The sequence below is a fragment of the Cetorhinus maximus genome, chromosome 28 (assembly GCF_964194155.1).
Source record: "Cetorhinus maximus chromosome 28, sCetMax3.hap1.1, whole genome shotgun sequence".
Classification (NCBI taxonomy): Eukaryota; Metazoa; Chordata; class Chondrichthyes; order Lamniformes; family Cetorhinidae; genus Cetorhinus; species Cetorhinus maximus.
In genome coordinates, this window is record NC_135906.1 from 18521669 (window position 1) to 18541882 (window position 20214).

Genomic DNA, 20214 nt, shown 5'->3' on the forward strand with positions numbered 1-20214 from the left:
TGCCCCACGTTTAAGTTACTTTTAAGTTGGTGTGCTGTTCCACGCCTTTTAACGTACTTTGATTTCTGTATGCAAGTTGGCAATCATTAAATGTTTTGGTTCTCAACAAGCCTCTAGGTGCTTCATTAGTTCTGCAGGTGAAGGGGCACCCATGATGTTATGAGCGACTTGTTTGTCATTGAGCTTTATTGAAAAGGCACATAGTTAATGTTGCTGACCAGGCAAATGTTGCTTTCAAGTATCGAGTATGAAGCCTGCAGCCCTGGCATGTGTTGGTGGTTCATCTTTGGTGGGCTAGCTGAAGGAGCGTTGGATCAAAGCCTCCTGGGTGTCCCTGCCTCCCTGGAGGTTGCCCGGGTCGGCGTCTATCCCCTCAGCATTCTCCTGGGCATGTTTGTCCTTGGACTCACTACTGGACTCATCGTCTGCAGCCAGAGCATCTGCGTCTACATCTTCTTCCTCCACTGCGTCCCCCCTTTCCAGTGCCAGATTGTGGAGAGCGCAGCATGCAACCACTATCAGTGACACACGATCTGGAGGGTATTGGAGTGCGCCCCCTGAACAGTCCAGGCATCGGAAGCGCATCTTGAGAAGGCTGATGGCTCTCTCTACCATGGCCCTTGTGGAGGCGTGGCTCCTATTGTACCACTGCTTGGCCTCTGTTCTTGGATGGCGGAGGGGCGACATGAGCCACCTTTTGAAGGGTTAATCCTGGTCACCCAGCAGCCATCCATCTAGCTGGGCTGGAACGCTGAAGAGCCTCGGCACGTGGGAGTGTCTCAGGATGCATGCGTCATGGGAGCTGCCTGGGTACCTTGCACAGACTTGCAGAATCTGCATCCGATGGTCACACACACTATCTGCACGTTCATGGAGTGGAATCCCTTCCTGTTGATGAAGGCACTGGGCTCACCTGCTGGCGTCTTGATGGCCACATGTGTACAATCGATTGCACCCTGGGTGCTGGGAACCCAGCAATCGCAGCAAAGCCTCTGGCTCTCTCTGCCTGGCTGGCCTTATCAAAGCGGTAGTTAATGAAAGTCAAAGCACGCCTGAACAGAGCATTTGTCACAACTGCGGACAGCTAGTTGGGAGACTCCACAAAGATCACCCACCGACCCCTGGAAAGAGCCGGAGGCATTGAAGTTGAGGGCAAACGTGACCTTCAGCACCAATGGCATGGGGTGTCCAACGACACAGTTGGACGCACCAATTGCATGGGGTGTCCATCGACACAGTTGGAGTTGATCTCAGGGCCGATCATCTGACAGATGGAGGTTGCTGTCTCCCTTGAGAGATGTAGCCTCCTTCGGCACTGCGCCTCAGACATATTGAGGTAGCTGCATCGCCGCCTGTAAACCCTGGCAGCAGGATAGTGGCGTCTTCTGTGGCTCCTTCCGCCTTGGACCTCCTGTTAGCCCTGTGCTCCTTGTGCCTTCAGCTATCCCACCAAAGATGAACCACCAACACATGCCTGTCCTCCCACAGGTGGCTCCCCTGGAGGCTGAATATGGACTCCTGATCTCCTACCCCTTCTGGCTCTCTCTTCCTCCTTAGAGGAGGTGCCTCCAGTGGCGAGCACAATCCCCATTCCTAGGGTAAGGGAAGGCTGTCTGACACCTGGAAGGCCCCAAGCGTTATGATTCCTCCAAAGTCCTGAAGTGAAGCCTGTTCTTTGTCAAAGCAGCTCTGAAGAGAAATTAAGTTGTCCTGTTCACACAAGCAAGTAGCAGTAAGTAAAAAACTAAAGTTCCAACTACTTGCATTAGCAAGCCCACTCGCTCCTCTTATCCCACCTGTGATGAGGTTTTTAAAAATGTGGCCTACCAGCCTGCTCATTGCGCCCGTGTGACGCACTGAAAATCGCATGGGCTGCGAAAAATTGTCTTCAATTGCTACCTCAAAGGCCTTAACTGCCCCATTAATTAATGGAGGGTGCACCTCAGAACTCAGCGCGACTGCCTTCCAAAATATCGCGATGGCACGCGGTAACATTGGGACGCACGCCTGACATCAGCCCTTGTCATTTTACGTGGCATCGGGCCCGCCCCCACATGCCAACCGGAAAATTCTGCCCATGGTAGCATCGTGGTAGGATTTCTGCAAGTGACATGGGTTTGGATAGGAAGAGCAAAAATAAGTCAGCCAGGGCTCTCCAGTTTCCACTCCAACAGCTAGGAATTTGTCCCACAGCTAACAGATGGGGATAGGGCTGGGCTCTGTTACCCCACAGCAGAATAATCTACCAACATTGACTGCAAAGGCTCACATGACTGATGCTCACTAATGTTCTTCAAAGAATCACTTTCAGTGAATGGGGTGTGTGGTGAAATTGGAAAAACAAATTTAACCTGACTGGTAGAATTAATCTAAACTTTGATGCAAATCCTGTTCTCTACAGTCCAACCACATAATATCAATACTACACAGTATTGTGTACAGCTCAAAAGCACATGCTTTAGATTAGAGAAGAATCGGAAGTTTCAATAACCCGGATGTTTCTTTACCTGTAGTGAACCCAATCAAAGCCTTTTCACCGCCATCAAAACCAGTTATCCACCAGGCGTTTATTGGTCCCAGCTTTTTAGCTCTGACTCCACCTGTTAAAAAGAGAATACAGAACATGTTAATGCCTCACCACACAGTGTCACACCATACTGCCCTCATGACTGCATAAAACATTATATAAAGGCAGGGAGTCTACTGTGTTCAGTCCACAGATGGCCAGTCAAGTCTGCCGGGGGGTGGTGATGGAACACAGGCGCTGCCGTCGGTGATGAAGGCGTGGCAGCGCTGCCGGGATCACGGCACAGAGGTGCTGCCGGGGAGACAGCATGGAATTACTGGGTCTATCTTTAGCATTTTCTTTAAGTATGATGGCGATCTTGTGAAACTTTCACATTGTGTCCACTTGAACTGCAGAAAACATCCAGCAACTGATGAACAAATTTTATTTTCCCAAAATTGGGTTGTGTCCAGAGCAAGCATTGAGCTGTCTCACACTAGGATGAAGTACTAGCGGCTACAGGTGGAGGGAGCAATGAGGCTGAATTAAAAACAATCCCAGGAAGTATGCTGCACAGCATTCAGATGCAAATTTAATTTTCCCTTCTAGCCTGTTGACATCAAAACATTAGATACACAGCGCTGATGAGACTTTCCAGAGAAATAGGAACTATGGACATATCTGTGTACTTCCTAGCTAACAAACACAAAACTAAAATTTTTTTTAGAATGAGTTCATGACATGGAGGGTTTAACATCAAGACTTCCTCCTGTACATTGGATCACATGGTATTGACTAAGTAGTCATCATGCGGAAGAAGTCATTGCCAGGAATAGGTCTTTATATATGCCGTCTTCGTAACACACTTAGATCAGTTATCTGTAGTGTGAAATTCACTCACCATCAAGGCTGGGATTGTCATCGTAGATTGGTTTCACCACACCACTGAAATACAGCTCTACATTCTTCTCAATCAGACCAGTATCAAAAGGACACAAGTGGCCTTTCCGATCATAAATACTGCAAAGAAAAAGCAATGAAGTTCAAGAAGTTGCAGTGACATGAGTTTTCACAATGCTCATTTTTATAGAGAAGTTCATTAAAAATGTTGACTAAAACTACAAAGCTCTTTATGTCATTTCGCTAGTTGTCCATGTACTAGTGTCATATTCGTTGATTTTTGAGAGCCTAACTTCACAGTAATATCCACGCTTTATTTCTTTAAAAATAATTGCAGTTCATGCCCACGATCTCAGTGAAGAAATTTTGAGGGTAAATTTGACTATTTGGGAGCGGGTCGTCTTGAGTATTTTGAGGGTGTAAGGGGTTATTTACCATTGTAACCATCCATACTGACCTGAAGAAGGTAACTTTATGTTGAGGCAGATCATCATAACTCTCAAACCCTTCATCATTTGTTCCTTCAAATAGTGACAAGCGCTCATTAGTCAACATCTCAGGCTCTTCCAGCTGTAGAAGCAATAAGATTTTTGTAAGGCATTAAATTCTTCCCCATCATGTCAGGATTCTCTCCACCACACAAACTGAGAGGGCAGAGGGATGACCAACTCCCAGTCAATTCCCTGAACGTAACAGATTCTTGGGGATGCATATGGACAATCTAAGCAGCTATCCTTCCAAGTACCAAATGGCCTTGACTTCTGGTCTGATTTCCCCTCTCCTCCCTCATAATGGGGCACATAGTGCTACCTGTTAATAAACTGCTAAGAAAAGAAATGAAATGAAATGCTAACTGGCTCTCTAGCACCAGAACTCCAATGCACTTGAGATACAGATCAGCTATGATCCAATCGACTGGCAGCACAAGCTTGAGGGGCTGAATGGCCTCCTCCTGTTGCTATCTTCCATTGTGCGCCATCAGGAACTCAAGTCAGAAATAATGGCATGGAACAACGCAACCTTCAAGTAAAGGCAAAATACTGCAGATGCTGGAAATCTGAAACAAAAACAAAAAATGCTGTAAAAAACTCAGCAGATCTGATAGCAGCTGTGGGGAGAGAAAAGACAGAGTTAACGTTTCGAGTCCGTATGACACTTCTTCAGAAGAAGTCATACGGACTCGAAACGTTAACTGTCTTTTCTCTCCCCACAGCTGCTGTCAGACCTGAGTTTTTCCAGCATTTTTTGTTTTTGTTGCAACCTTCAAGTACCTTTGTGCCACTTTCAGATGTACGTGTGGTCATTGTACCTGAAACGGGATGCACACGTCAACCATAGACTAATGACAAAGCATTTCAGCAGGGGCTGCTTAAAGTTAAAGCTGTTTTTATAGACGAAATAATGTAACAATGCAACCTCAAGTGGAAACTCTACTCAGCTATCCACGCCACTCCCTAGCCAGTTGAACAGCAATGTTAGCAGTCGGGGAAAAGTCCTTAGCTTCATTTTCTCAGTTGGTGCATGGTGTAAGATGGCCAAGTTATTCCTTGTGCAGGAAATGTCCAGCTACGTACACGCCCTCTAAATGCCCAGCAATCGGCTACACTTATGTGCATCAGCCTGCCTCCCTGTCGTCTGTTAAAATGTACTAATATAACCTTGCACCAAAATCTCCAGATGGCTCAGTGGTTACTCAGACTCAGCTGAAAGACACAGAAGCTTTTGAGACCAATTCTAAGTTAGCACCACTCTGTTGCAGTGACTCTTGTTGAAAATGTACATGTGGATGTCAGACATGGGCAAGTTGTGATGCTTTTCAGAGAAGAGCCTCCCAACACTCTGAAATCTCACATGAGGAATGGTGCTGGGGAAGGGTCCAGACAGGCCGCCAGAGTTTGATCTCCTTCAGGAAAAAAGCAGCAAAAAGAAAAAAAAAACACTCACTGCATCATCAGGATCACCCTGGAAGTACTTGAGATCTGGGTCATCCAAGAACTGTTTGCAGTCTGTGCATTTGGGAGGTGGGGTCTGAAAAAAAAATACAAGTATGAAAATGCATTTTTGATTCTAGATTATAATCAATTCACCCACTGAAACACTGGCCAGACACCAGAGTTCAAATTTGTATCCAAGAACAGATTTTTACAGGCTGCTTCTGATGTTGGCAACATGTGGACAGACAGAAAGGGGACACTTGCACATTTAAAGAAAATCTCCTTTTAAGCTCATGGTCACAAGTTTCTCAGCAAAATGAAATGCATTGTGAGACATGCTCACACCACGAATGAGAATGTCAGATTCAATAATGTTCATCCTGATATTAGGCTTCAACCGTAGAAGTACATTGTTTTACAAAACTATTAAATTGAGATACCGCACCCCCACCACCCCCAACCCAAAAAACAATAATATTAACACATTAAATATATTCTCCGAGATAAAAACAAAAAACTACTGCGGATGCTGGAAATCCAAAACTATTGTTTGAACCCATCTCTAATCCTACTCACTTTAGGAGTTTGCTCAGCTTTGGGTTTGGAGTCAGAAGTAGTGTCGCTCTCAGCAGATAGCCTACAAGTAAATAACTGTTAATTCGCTGTGACATTGCAATATTCCGCATCATTAGAGCCTGCCATTACTGCAGGCAAGGTGAATGATCACCAACATTTGCTATGTTTGCTGAGGGTGGGCCATTTCTAATTTTATTCACAAATAAGCAAGTTTACTTTGTAATCCAAGATATTAAGTCAGTTAATCTCAAATCCACCTCTGCCACTTTCCTGTGACCCTCACGATCCACATCCATCTTGCCCCCTGCCCCTTCCAACTTCCCTGCCGTCTGCATTTACCACTGGGGAAAAAAACCACAGTATCTGAAACTACTAACTGCTGAGCTTTCACCTATTCACCACAATACCTCTGCAACTGTTGATTTGATCGATCACTCACTCATCTTCACCATCGATACATCTGCCGCCATCAAAACCCTTTTTAGTTTCTCCTATCATGGTCGCTCCTCTGTCTTCACTTCCTCAAGTCCAACTGGTGAAGACTTCAGTGTATGTGACACTCAACTGGTTTAGCCATTTGTCACCAGGTCTGGCTAGACAGTATGAAGTGCTATTGGTATTCATTCTCCTCTGCCAAACCCACACACTTCCCCAAGATCCTCTGGTGAACAGAAGATAGCTTCTAGCTTCTTTTTTCAACTCCTCAAACCCATCTTCCTCTATCCAAACATTCAACAAATGAGAGACATTGCACTTTATTGAGTTGCGTCTACCCTCCTCCCCAACAAGCCAATCTTCCCCCAAGGCATCCCTGCCCCAGCCCTGAACCTCTTTCTAGTTTTTCTTGCATCCCTCCTTTTGTCCCCTAACTTATTTCATGCTCAACAAGATCCACTCCCACTAAACTGTTGACCACTCAACTTTCCCTTCTGGCCCTCATGCTAGCTGGCAAAAATCATTGACCAAGCCTCAACCTCTCTTAACTTGCAAACCATTGCCCCATCTCTAACCTCCCTTTCCCCTCTAAAGTCCTTGAATATGCTGTCACTTCCAAATCTGTGCTCATCCTTCCTACCTGCATTTGAAATTATGCAATCTGGTTTCTGCCTCTGAAATGGCCCCAAAGTTACAAATGTCTGTTATGACTATAGTTACTATTGAATGTGGGAAAGAAATGCTGAAATAGCAGCAAATTATTAGTTTGTATATTAAAATCTATAAAACAGAAAAGAAGAAACAAAAACCTACTTTTGTTCAGATTCCACTTTAACTCTCTTCTCATCCTGTTCGCTCTAAGCAAGAAACAAAAACACCCAAACTGTAATATGTGTACCACTTCTAAGTAAGCATTCCATACACGCACAATACCACTAACACAACTCCCACAATGTTAATCACGTTAGGATTAAATAGAGCCTAGTGATATCCCAATTTCCAAATGATTTAACTTGATGACAAAGGAATTTGACTGAATACAATGCAAAGGACTAGGAATGTAAAGTGTTGTAACACCCTCTCTACCACTGGTCAATAGTGCCCTACATTAGTAGACCATTTCACTCCAGTAAAGAGCTGATGAATTTGTTTAGCCAGCAACCCAAGTTTGATTCTTTTTAACAAGTACCCTCTCCCATTTAAAACTTTCTTCTTAGCCCACCCCTGTATGCAAATTCTATTAGGGCCTGTCAAATAGGGGCGGTGGAGGAAGGACGGGAGGAGAAAGAGAAAGGAGGGGAAAGTAATACATTTTTGGAGGAAGACATTCCCTAGTGAAGATTCCCTCTTCTCTCTGCAGTCTTTTCAATTCCAGGGTAACCAGTGTCTGTGCACAAAGACACATGAATAACAACCGATAACTGGGTCCATTTGATATTCAGAAGGACAACAGCTAAGGAGTTCCTCATTCTCAGCTAAATGCATTGTTTGGTGAAATCAATTCCTAATTATGCTCAGTTAGCTGATCCCAGCTACAATTGTCTAACAATTGGCCTCAGAGACCTCAAGCCAAATAGGAATGGGGTAAAAAAAACATCCCCCTAGGTTTCCAATTGGTTCCTAATCCTCAGCAACAGCCAGTGATCCATGCTAGAGAACATAAAGCGGGGAAGTCAGCATCAGACATGGGATTCCACCAACAGTCAAATAGCTGACACTCACGGTTTAGCATCTGTAAGAATCAGCAGGCACGTGATGGGGTCAAGAAAAATAAGTGACACGAGATAAAACTCTACATTGTCTCCTTACAAAAGTTAGTCTAACGTCATTACCTGCTCATCGCATTCTTCCTCTTTAACATTTGTTGCTTCTAGTTCATTTAGGTCCTCTGACTTGCGTTTGTTTGCTCTAGAACAGATGAAAGTACGAACAACATCAAAAACATGTATTCGGAGCGTTTACCATATCTCCAGAGTCTACGTATCTATGTTTCAGTGCTAGCCTTCACTATTGAGACTCACGAGGGTTCTCTACCTCAACCATACTCTCCACAAAGTACAAAATAGAATAAAATCACAAGAGAAAGAGAGATGCGCTACTTATCATTCACAACTCTACATGCTTGGTGTAGGAGGTCTGCAACAGATTTCTCCAGCCAGCCTCCAGTTAGTTTATCATAATGTACTCTCAGAGCAGCCAGCACGCCAAGGAAACCTCTTCCATAACTATAAATCGTTGTTAAAAATAGAATTCTCCACCAAGATAAACTTGAGTCTAAACTGCACCGCTTCCAGGTAAAATGTTTGTTGGCCTCTGTACATGGTATTCCCAAAACTCTATACAAGTATACAGGCCCGCAATACGAGTAACCATGTACTTCTTGCGCAAGCAACAGACTGGCAAATCTAATTTGAGATACCTCATTGGGGGCACTGGCAATAGAATCCTATTAGCACAGTGACAAATCATTACTTATACAACTCAGAACGGCTAAGTATATTACTGACTCCACCTGGATCAGAGGCACGGATGCTGATCCTCACTCACACACTTGTCATTCCTTTCTATTTGGTCAACACACTCTGAAATACAACCTACTTAATTTTATAAAATTGAATTACTTTTATTCGTATAAATACTGGATTTATTAGAATGAAGAATATTGAATTAATAATAATCAAGGATACCTTGCCATAAAATCATACACTGGAATCATTGTGCCAAAACTTAGACCATCCTTTCTCACTGTTAAACAAAGCATGGTGATCATACCTATAATTTCAGGAAATAAACAGCTAGATCATACATAAAGGTCTGACATGCTCAGAGCTCTCATCTCCTAGCAAAGGCTGACATGACAGCCTCATATCAAATCAGTCAGTAGACTGCAGGCAAGCAATGTTCAGCTGACCAATCACTCGAGCTTTACTTGAATCGTGTTACTATTTGCTTACAATTCATCAGCCAGGATCTTCACTCGAAACCAGACATTTCTCCCATTTCCTGCCTGAATGTTTGAATACTCACGCCTTAGCGAACATGGAAATGATCGTAGCTTGCTGCTTTACCGAATTCCTGGTGATCCTTGGTGTTCCTGACAGTCCTACAATTGAAATAAATATTGTTAACTGGAAGCAGAGCTTGAAAATCAACATGGGATCTCAAATATGGCAGGTTTTGGAGAAATCTCAAATGTAGGAAACTGGGCATCACAGAATCAATGCAGGATTTTCACCAAGTCTCTCAGCCTTTTAAGAAATTTCTTCAAAGCATTGGGAGAAGAACCTTCAAAGCTTGAGCATGGGCACTCTAGGCTGATACATGTCACCAGAAAGTGCCAGGGAGTGAGGTACCTGATCTCAGTCAGAGGATGTGTTGGACCCTATTATTGGTGTCAGTGCCCCTGGGACAAAGAACAAAAAAGTCAACCATCCATCAGTGGCCTCCTGCTATAAAGTACAAAAGTATAGTGAGAACAGATATATGCTCAGCTGTGAAGTACACACTAATGGAACAGCTTGTGAATACACAATGCATGAATAATGGCAGCATTGAGAAAGGTGCCAAAATGGTGCTTGTGCCTATGGGATTGGACCCATGAGTCAGCAACAAACACATGAAAAGGACCAGGAAAGTGCAAATGGTCCATCATGCCTGTCCCAGTAATGACAATAACCAGCTGCCCTCTCCCTGACCATCCATCACTTGATGTCCTCAACTTCCATCCAGCTCCCTTCTGAAAAGAACTGCAGTAAATCCATATTCACTGACGATTCTCTGAAATCCTTTCCTGGCATCTAATCTAAGGTTTTGGATTTTATATTGATTACCCAAGTTTTCCCATCCCCATCAGGCTCAGCTACCCATCCAGCAAGAACCTATTCAGTTCATCATTTTACAAAACCTCAATTGGGGCTTTGAAGTTTATGCTTCTTGGGAAAAAAAAACATGTTCCAGTTCCCAATTCTATCCTGGCACCTAAGACGTCCAAACCTGCAGGAACACAATCACCAAGATCTCAATTTTCACCGCCAAACAAGGGAAACAGAATTGGACATTATATTCTAGATTAGTCTGAACCACAGCCTTGCACAAGTACTGTAATTCTATTTTTATAAATAAGCTGCTCTAGCTATAGATCCTATTTCTTTCCCTCAGGTTTTCATTACATTAGTCACGGACCTTCCTCATTCTGTCAACAACTCTTAGGTGCCTCTCCTGGTCAACATACACTTGGGGAGGATGAAAATTTTTTAAAAAACACACCATCAAAGACATCGGGAAGAAGGAACTCATCAATTAAAAATTCAGCTGATATTTCCTTCTCCTCATACCTTCGGCTTTTCCACATAAGCACAAATAGACAGAACACACTTCTGGGACACAGCAACAAGTTAAGGTGTAATTCAAGCAGATGTTTATTCCACATTTAGTGTGATTAAATGCAAGGTGTGAAAAATCAGAAGGATAATCATCCTTTTAACATTTCTGTGCACCCCACAGGTACAGACACAAAATCACCTTTCAGCAAGGAGGCCAGAATACAGGGACAACACAGGGTGAAGGAAATAAACGTACGTTTGTTATCTCCATTGCTTTTACTTAGCCGTTTCCCCCGATTCTTTGCTGTAGGGAAAACCAGCGCTTCAGTCTCCATACTACTCTCCTCTTGGCCATTTGGCTCATCAGCCACGCCATTGGTTGCATTTTTATTGCTGTCCATAGCTCCATTTTCAGAGCAACCATTTGAATTGACACCAAGCTCAGAATCTCCATTCCCTTCAAAAAGCTGCTGACTGAGCAGTGCTTTCACTTTGGCCAGGTAACCCTCCTGAAAAAGGACAGTTACACCAGTGAAAAAAACTATACATTACACAATGAATGAGACAAATTGAATCCAGCCCCAGATATCAACCCACCTCAAACTAATGGAATGACAATGACCCTTCCAGCCCCAGTGCTAAGTGGGGTTAATATGCTTCAGCACTTTTGGGGATCAGGGTTTCAAAATCAAAACCCAATAGACAGAAGGCACAAGCAGTCCCCCATCCACAGAAAATTCAAAGTCAGGAAGTAAATATTAATCTGTAGCAGTCTTAAAGGGGTGAAGAGTGGTTTAAAATCTACAACTATGCATTCCCAAGTGTCTCCCATAGGAGTGAGAATGAGATACAGTTTATTGCTGGAAGAGTAGCAAATGAACAAACTCATCTGTGTTACCCAGGGTACAATAAACAGATAACAATTGTAGCTGCCAACTGACTCTGAAGGCTTCACTGTCTGCTATTAGTGATTCTATCCATTGCAAACAAATGTTAGTGAAATATATGAAAATCTATCATTTTTGGCGTCTTTCTCTGCACACCCCTCATTGGCATTCCTTTTTAAAAAGACGACAGCCTTCCTAACAGCTTCCGTTCACCATATTTCTTTACCAACTTACCTCGGAGAGCTCTTCTTTTTGAAATTTTGTTTCTAGCTCACTGAGGTCGTTCTGTGTATCTATTTGTAAGAAGCCATGCAGCAAACTCAGCTTTTCTTTTACACATTCCTGAAAGAGGAAGGTGTTTTTTTTTAAGTTACAAAAGCACAAAAATATACTAATAATTAAAACACGTCACTTCAGTTAATTTTATACATTACAGGATATGCAATATAGCAAGAGAAACAACCAAGAATTGTTGTTGTTCCTCTCTACTTTCCCACTAAAAACTGGGATCTAATTTGCTTTAGTAATGCCTGTGAACAAAATATCATCTGTTTTATTTTATAACTCTCCATGTAATAGGAAGAGCCTCACACACACACACACACACACACACACACACGAGTCCAAAGAAAGAATTTCAGCTGCAAAATCTTGGAAAATAGGGAAAAAGATTACAGAAGCCTAGAATGGTCTTTGAAGAATTTAAACAGGGGATTTCCTTGCCCCTAGCTTGACGATCCTCAGACATTATAGAGTGTATTAGGAATAATTCAAAAATTTTTACTGGTGGATCATTATTCCATTGGGACAGAATATATCTGAATAACATTAAAACGTAGATTTGAATATAAATGCTTAGTATTTCAACATACCTTCTCCGTGAGACCAACTTTATCCTCAAGGACCTGAAGTCTGCAAAAACAAAAATTAATAGTCAAAGTTAGAACCAAGAATTTCAGGCATCTAAGGCAAGTGATCCCTCAATATTTAGCCTGGTCATTTTTATAACTTATTAATAAATCACATTATTTAGGCTGGATGCCTCTTTTTAATTAAAAAAAAACAATATCTTCACATGAAGCAGGGTTAAAAGGTGGTGGAATAACTGAGCTAGGACATGAAAGCAGAGTTCAATCCTCTTTTTTAATTGCTTCATTCTGTCCATATAAAAAATATTTGTTATAATTCTTATGCCTACATTTTTTAATGCAAACTGCCCATGCAAATTTGTCACACTGCAGCATTCCCACTGACTATGATTTCAGTACAACCAGTTTACATAGGTAGTTTCCAATATAAACACAGGTATAGGAATTTAATATAGCCAAAGTTAACAAGGTCAAGCAAGAACATAGAAACAGGAAGAAGCCATTCAGCTGCAAGTCTGTTTCATCATTCAATTATATTCCAGCTGATCCGTATCTCATTCCATTTACCTGTCTTTGATATCCTTACCCAACAGAAATCTAGCTGATCTCAGCCTTGAAAGATTCAATTGTCCCAACTGCCATAGCCTTTGGAAGGGTGAATGGGGAGGGGGTGAGGTGGGAAAGAGTTTCAGATTTTGACTGCCCTTTGTGTGAAAGAGTTCTTCCCAATTTCACTCCTGAATGTCCTGTTCCAATTTTAAGATTGTGTCCTGTTCTGGATTCCCTCACCAGAAAAAGTTGTTCTATATCCACCCTATTATTTAGTATTTTAAACACCTCAATTAGATCACCCATCAATCTTTTAAACGCAAGGGAATATGACATGCTCACTCTTTTTCAGGCACAAGACCCTCATCTAATTCCATAAACACTTACTGAAGTCAAATCAATCAGGCTGTCAAGGCACATCATAAAACAGTAACCCAGGGCTCATAATTGCAGCCAATAAAAGTAATTCCTACCTTTAAAAACAATAGGAAAAGGATATTTAACTGAAACAAATTTATCTTCTGAAACAAAGCACAAATAAACTGGGTTTCATTCACAGGAACTCTGTCAGGGTGTGGTCATTTTTCCTCTAGAATATTAGTGACGTCCGTCTTATTTTGACCAGTAGTAAAATAAATTTACGCTTCCCACCCTACCCATAGCTCAGCTTGTAACAGAGTTAAACCATTTAAATCTTGTAATTCTGCACACATCTTGAACAGCAAATGTTGTGAAATGTGTTGCAAGGATAAAAGCTGCACACGATAACAATGTACTACAAGAATTAAATTTGAACAGTTTCACATGAAGCCTAATATAGTATTCAGACCATCCCACACATTCTTAGGCAAACAATACATTACACAACAGTGAAGCTCTTAAGGCTGTGATTGTGTGGGCTGTTGAGATTGCCAGTAGGGAGAACCTTGAGCATACTGTAATTATGCTGCAGCAGTGTGAACGTGGGCACAGATTTGTGTCAGTGTTTAAATAATGACAGAACTCCTTGGCCACGTGACAAGCTATAGTATAATATTATATCTTAGTTTAATAGCAAAGCACATGGTGCACAGTAAACACATAATTGGCATATAGACTTCTAATTTTTAAACTTCAATCTAGAGAAAATATTTCAAACTAGCTAGTTATTCATCTTGGCCACGGGCAGAGATGTGCTCGAACTGGTTTAGACCAGTATAACCATTTTGGCACAACTGAACATCACTACCAGGTAGACCAACAAAAATATAGATCCATTCCAATGTAAATAAAAACAAAATACTGCAGATGCTGGAAATATGAAATAAAAACAAAATGCTAGAAAAACTCAGCAGGTCTAGCAGCATCTGTGGAGAGAGAAACAGAGTTAACGTTTCGAGCCCATATGACCCTTCTTCAGAGCTAATGTTTTAAAGAACAGCTCATTGAGCCAGCTGAAAAAGTTTTCATTCACAATTACCAAAGTACAGGACACTGCTTCACACATTATAGCTAAGTTTGTACCATATCTCACAGAAGTGAACTCTCATCATCAAATAGAAACTAAATTCTCTATGTTTTAAAAAGGAGAGTTGAGAATCAAAGAGCACCAGGACATATGAGCTTACAGTATAACCAAAGCCTGGGGTTTAGACCACGAAAATAGAATCAGCTTCCCTGCTGTCACTGGAAGGGGAAAGAAGTTGACTGACCACATTTTATTTTTGTTTGGAATGAGAAAGGGAGATTTATTTATCCAACATTGTAGTTACAACTTATTCCAATGCTGGTCTATACAGCGTGATAAATTCAGCAATGAACCTGCATAGTTCCTCCAAAGGTTTTCCACAACCCACAAAAGATCATTTAAAAAATCTAGTTGTAAGGTCATTAATGAACTTGCCCAGTTCATTAATTGAATAACTAAAGATTAATTTCTGGAAAAAGTGCATTGACCTTCAGTGTTCATTTGCAATTCTTTAAATAACATACAGGAATCATAAGTCAGAAGGTGCAGTCACTGTTGATTCACGGTAAATGGCATTGATTCCATTCCTCCTATAATTATCACTTGCCTGAACTTCAATGCGATAGTGAAGAGAACTAAATACAAATCCACAGATTAACAGGGTATACAAGCAAGATTCATCCCAAGGAACACGTTCTTCCCCATTTGTTTCTGTCATGCTCTGACACAGCTCCTCATTCAAGAGTGAAAACAGACCAGCACCTATCCACTTACTCTAACCAACCTGAGTTGCTGGAAGATGCCATGAGGCAAACCACTTGAATCAGGACTAAGCAGAAGAGGATCAGACTGGTTCACTGACGTAAAGAAAATCACTCTTGCAGATTTGATGTGTCAAACAGATATAATACTGACCAACCCCAATCTCACACTCAGTGCCATATTCTTCAATATTTCCCCCTTTTCAAGGAACTGTTCCCCCTATAGTTTATGGTCTGCTTCAGCCATATTTAGTGGCAAAGAATTTCACAATTTATAGACCCTTCAAAGAAATGCTGTCTGACACTCCTTTAGCTCCTTTTTTCCCAATGTTAAATCTGCATCCTCTGATTCTACAAGTGTGCAAAGTTCACGACTGAACTTGAACTAGTCATCAGTCAAAGCCACATGAAAAATGATTCAGCTGTATCCTTGAATTTCCTTATTTACATATAACAGTTTTCAACAAACCTATCATTCATTCTTGATCGAAATAGTAACGACAGCTTTTACTTATTTTGGAATTGTTAAACTGCTAGCAAAATACAGGCTATACGGCTTGCAGGCTCCTAAGTTTTTGAATGTTTGTTTCTCAACAAGACATTTTTACCGACTCCGGCCACACTCCCTTATAATTGTAAGGAAATTAAGTCTAATATTTAGACGTGTAATCTTTGCCTGAAGGTTAAAGGTTCCAATCCGATTCTCAATACTTCAGCACACAATCCAGTTTAACAAATAGCATCCTTCAGTTGGGATGTTAAACCAAGGTCCTGTCTACCTCACCATTAAAGGTCTCCCAGTGCTATTTTGTTATGGCGAGAGGAGATCCACTTCACAGAATCCTCTGTTAAGCAAATTAACCGCACATCTCATTCTATGATTGTTTGTTGGATCTGTCTGAAAAACAGCTGTCTACAACTAGATGGCATCCCATGGCCCACCCTTCATAAACTGAAGTTCATCCAAAACTCTGCTGTTCGTATTCTAACTTGCATCAGGTCCTGTTCACACTCTACTCCTGTACTCACTGATTTATATCGGTCCATTCTTCCTGGTCCACCAGGAAAAATGAGGTGTAATCTTACTGAAATGTAAGATTCTGAGGGGACTTAACAGGATAGATGCTGAGAGGATGTTTCCTCTTGTGGGGTAATTTAGAACTAGGGGGCACAGTTTAAAAATAAAGGGTCTCCCATTTAAGACAGAAACAAGAATAAATTTCTTTTGAGCATCATTGGTCTTTGGAATTCTCTTCCATTGATAGCAGATTACTCAAGGGTGAGTTAGACAGATTTTTGATCTACAAGGGAGTCAAGGGTTTTGGGGGTTAGGCAGCTAACTAGAGTTAAGGCCACAATCAGATTAGCCATGACCATATTGAATGGCAGAGCAGGTTCAATGAGCCAAATAGCCTACTTCTGCTCCTATTTCTTATAATCCACTGAAGTCATTTAAATTTTAAAACTCGCCCACATGTTCTAACACCTCAACCCTCCCTATCCATATGACCTCCTATAACCTTTTGAGAACTCTGTTTCCCTCCAACTATGTCCTCTGTCCAGATTCTGTGCCCCACTATTGGCAGCCTAGGCTCCAAGGTCTCGAATTCCCTTCCCAAAATCTCTCTCATACTTGAAGGCACTCCGTAAAACCCTAACACTCTGACCAAGCTTTTGGTCATCTATCTCACATGGCTCACTGTCAGATTGTTTGATAGTTGCTCCTGCAACCTGTTTAAGCACAATTTACTCTAAAGGTGCTATATAAAACTAAGATGCTGTTATGAATAACTAGCGCAGCTCAAGGCAATTGATTAAAGTTGAACTGATTTGAGACACAGGGGAAGGTTTCCTACAAAAGCAACTCGCAATCAACACGCAGAACCCCATTCATTTCATCAGGTATCACTCTTCAGTCTCCGGATGTTGGAATATCAACTCTGGATAAGTCACATTTACCATCCTGACTAGTTTAAGTCCCAACAGGAACATGTACAATCTCCGACTGCACATCCTGGGTGGGGGGCGGGGGGAGAAAGAATGTAAGTGAGATTTTTAAAAAACCCAATCACCCCAAATCATCCAACAGATATCCTGAGATTAAAACTGGCCAGAGCAGAAGGACGCAGGCAGAATAAACTTGCCAAGAGAGAGGGAGAGTAATCAATAATGGAGAAAATAATGGGAAAATTAATGATTATTACTGGGTTGCAGATTAGAATAAAGAGGAAAATTACAGTGGAAAGAGGGGAGGAGATGGGGCACGAGGGTGGGGAAGATGGGGTGTGAGGGTGGGGGGGGAGATGGGGCGCGAAGGGGGGGGGGGGGAGATGGGGCGTGGGGGGGGAGATGGGGCGCGGGGAGATGGGGCGCGGGGAGGGGGGGAGAGATGGGGCGCCGGGGGGGGAGATGGGGCGCGAGGGGGGCAGATGGGGCGCGACGGGGGGGGGGGAGATGGGGCGCGACGGGGGGAGATGGGGCGCGACGGGGGGAGATGGGGCGCGACGGGGGGAGATGGGGCGCGACGGGGGGAGATGGGGCGCGACGGGGGGAGATGGGGCGCGACGGGGGGAGATGGGGCGCGACGGGGGGAGATGGGGCGCGACGGGGGGAGATGGGGCGCGACGGGGGGAGATGGGGCGCGACGGGGGGAGATGGGGCGCGACGGGGGGAGATGGGGCGCGACGGGGGGAGATGGGGCGCGACGGGGGGAGATGGGGCGCGACGGGGGGAGATGGGGCGCGACGGGGGGAGATGGGGCGCGACGGGGGGAGATGGGGCGCGACGGGGGGGAGGAGATGGGGCGCGACGGGGGGAGATGGGGCGCGACGGGGGGAGATGGGGCGCGACGGGGGGAGATGGGGCGCGACGGGGGGAGATGGGGCGCGACGGGGGGAGATGGGGCGCGACGGGGGGAGATGGGGCGCGACGGGGGGAGATGGGGCGCGACGGGGGGAGATGGGGCGCGACGGGGGGAGATGGGGCGCGAGGGAGGGGGAGATGGGCTGCGAGGGAGGGGGAGATGGGCTGCGAGGGAGGGGGAGATGGGCTGCGAGGGAGGGGGAGATGGGCTGCGAGGGAGGGGGAGATGGGCTGCGAGGGAGGGGGAGATGGGCTGCGAGGGAGGGGGAGATGGGCTGCGAGGGAGGGGGAGATGGGGCGCAGGTGGGGGGGGGAGATGGGGCGCAGGTGGGGGGGGGGAGATGGGGTGCAGATGGGGGGGGGAGATGGGGCGCAGATGGGGGGGGAGATGGGCTGCGAGGGAGGGGGAGATGGGGCGCAGGTGGGGGGGAGATGGGGCACAGGTGGGGGGGGAGATGGGGCGCAGGTGGGGGGGAGATGGGGCGCAGGTGGGGGGGAGATGGGGCGCAGGTGGGGGGGAGATGGGGCGCAGGTGGGGGGGAGATGGGGCGCGAGGTGGGGGTGGGAGATGGGGCGCGAGGGGGGGAGAGATGGGGCACGAGAGGGGGGGAGAGATGGGGCGCGAGGGGGGGGGAGATGGGGCGCGAGGTGGGGGGGGAGATGGGGCGCGAGAGGGGGGGGGAGAGATGGGGCGCGGGGGGGGGAGAGAGATGGGGCGCGAGAGGTGGGGGGCAGAGATGGGGCGCGAGAGGTGGGGGGCAGAGATGGGGCGCGAGGGGGGGGGGGGAGAGATGGGGCGCGAGGGGGGGGGAAGAGATTGGGCGCGAGAGGGGGGGGGGAGATGGGGCGCGAGAGGGGGGGGAGATGGGGCGCGAGAGGGGGGGGGAGAGATGGGGCGCGAGAGGGGGGGGGGAGATGGGGCGCGAGGCGGGGGGGGGGGGGAGATGGGGCGCGAGAGGGGGGGGGGGGAGAGAAGAGAGACCCGGGGATTGGGGGGGGGGGGGGCGGGGGCCGCCTGCAGTTTGGCGCCAAATCCTCCGGCGCCGTCGCTCAGGCCCCGCGCCGCTTATTTAACGCTTTCCTCCCGACATCATCAACAGTGAGTGTGGGTCGGAGGGGGGGCGTGAAGGTGCCGGGGGGGGGGGAGGTGGGTGTGAGTTAAATAAACAGCCGGGGATGGAGGCCTCAGGCTCCGTCCGGGCCTCGCTTGAGGGGAACTCACCGCTTTCTGATCTCTTCGGGCAGGGAGGAGGAGGAGGCGGCAGCGCCGCCGGTCCGGGCTGGCATCGTGAACGGGCGGCTCCAAGCGGCGGCTCCGGGGTCGAGGACTCCGGCTTTGGGGGTGGGGGGGATCGGGGTTTCGGCGGCTCCGGGTCTGAGGCGGAATCCGGGTTTGAGGCGGCTCCGGCTTTGAGGCAGAATCCGGGTTTCGGGGTCCGCGCGGCTCCGGCGGCGGAAAACAGCAGCGCGCGCGGGCGGGGATTTTCGCGCGCGATCAGGACTCGTCCACGCCTTCCAAGGAAGGGAGAAATCTTAAATAATTATAAAAAAAAATATCGTCATTTTTCAATCAAAACTTTGTTGGCTTTTCGAAAATAATCTGTAAGAATTGGAAGTCAGATGCCGATTGATTTTCGTCTTTCAGATATTGACAGGTTGAGAATTTTCCTAAAACCCTTGTTGATATCCCCCCTCCCCTATTGTGGTAAATGCTCTCAGTCCTGATCATTGATCATCGGGATCCCGGATAAATAATAGGGGGATTTCTTTTTATTTTTTGTCAGTGTTTTTCTACCCATTCCCTGTTCGCACGAGTTGTCCCCATTTGAGATTTATTAACTACAAGATAATTGTTTGAGTAGGATTAGCCGCAATGATTTTACAACAAAAATAATTGCAAATGGATGGTGTTTCTTTAAGCATCCCCCCCCCCTTTCCCGGAATGGATTCTTCCTAGGTTGTTGCCTCTGAAAAGATGAATGGGAAACGGAGAGGGGAGGGGGGAACTCTGCTGCTCATTGTAGTAACTGGGATCAAACACTCTACACATTGCAGCCTTGCACCTGAACATACCCAGCACCTTTAAATATTGTTTCAGCCAGAATAAAACAACACTGCCTCCATTTTTTAAAATTTTAAATTTCAAGGTCTTATTTCAGCAACTCC

At 45.3% G+C, this 20214-nt stretch overlaps 1 protein-coding gene across 1 annotated transcript in view; it reads right to left on the reverse strand.

Annotated features, from left to right (window-relative positions):
* dnmt1 (DNA (cytosine-5-)-methyltransferase 1) overlaps window positions 1-19535 on the reverse strand; it is a 44252-nt gene extending 24717 nt beyond the window's left edge. The window contains exons 1-12 of the mRNA XM_078531335.1: window positions 19271-19535; window positions 12433-12472; window positions 11795-11902; window positions 10930-11182; window positions 9379-9454; window positions 8184-8259; window positions 7165-7208; window positions 5917-5977; window positions 5351-5434; window positions 3864-3976; window positions 3408-3526; window positions 2508-2600 (exon numbers count right to left, since the gene is read on the reverse strand). Coding sequence (XP_078387461.1) covers window positions 2508-2600; window positions 3408-3526; window positions 3864-3976; window positions 5351-5434; window positions 5917-5977; window positions 7165-7208; window positions 8184-8259; window positions 9379-9454; window positions 10930-11182; window positions 11795-11902; window positions 12433-12472; window positions 19271-19335 — 1132 coding nt within the window. The 5' untranslated portion in view covers window positions 19336-19535. The remainder of the gene's footprint in view (window positions 1-2507; window positions 2601-3407; window positions 3527-3863; window positions 3977-5350; window positions 5435-5916; window positions 5978-7164; window positions 7209-8183; window positions 8260-9378; window positions 9455-10929; window positions 11183-11794; window positions 11903-12432; window positions 12473-19270) is intronic.
* Between the last annotated feature and the right edge of the window lie 679 nt (window positions 19536-20214).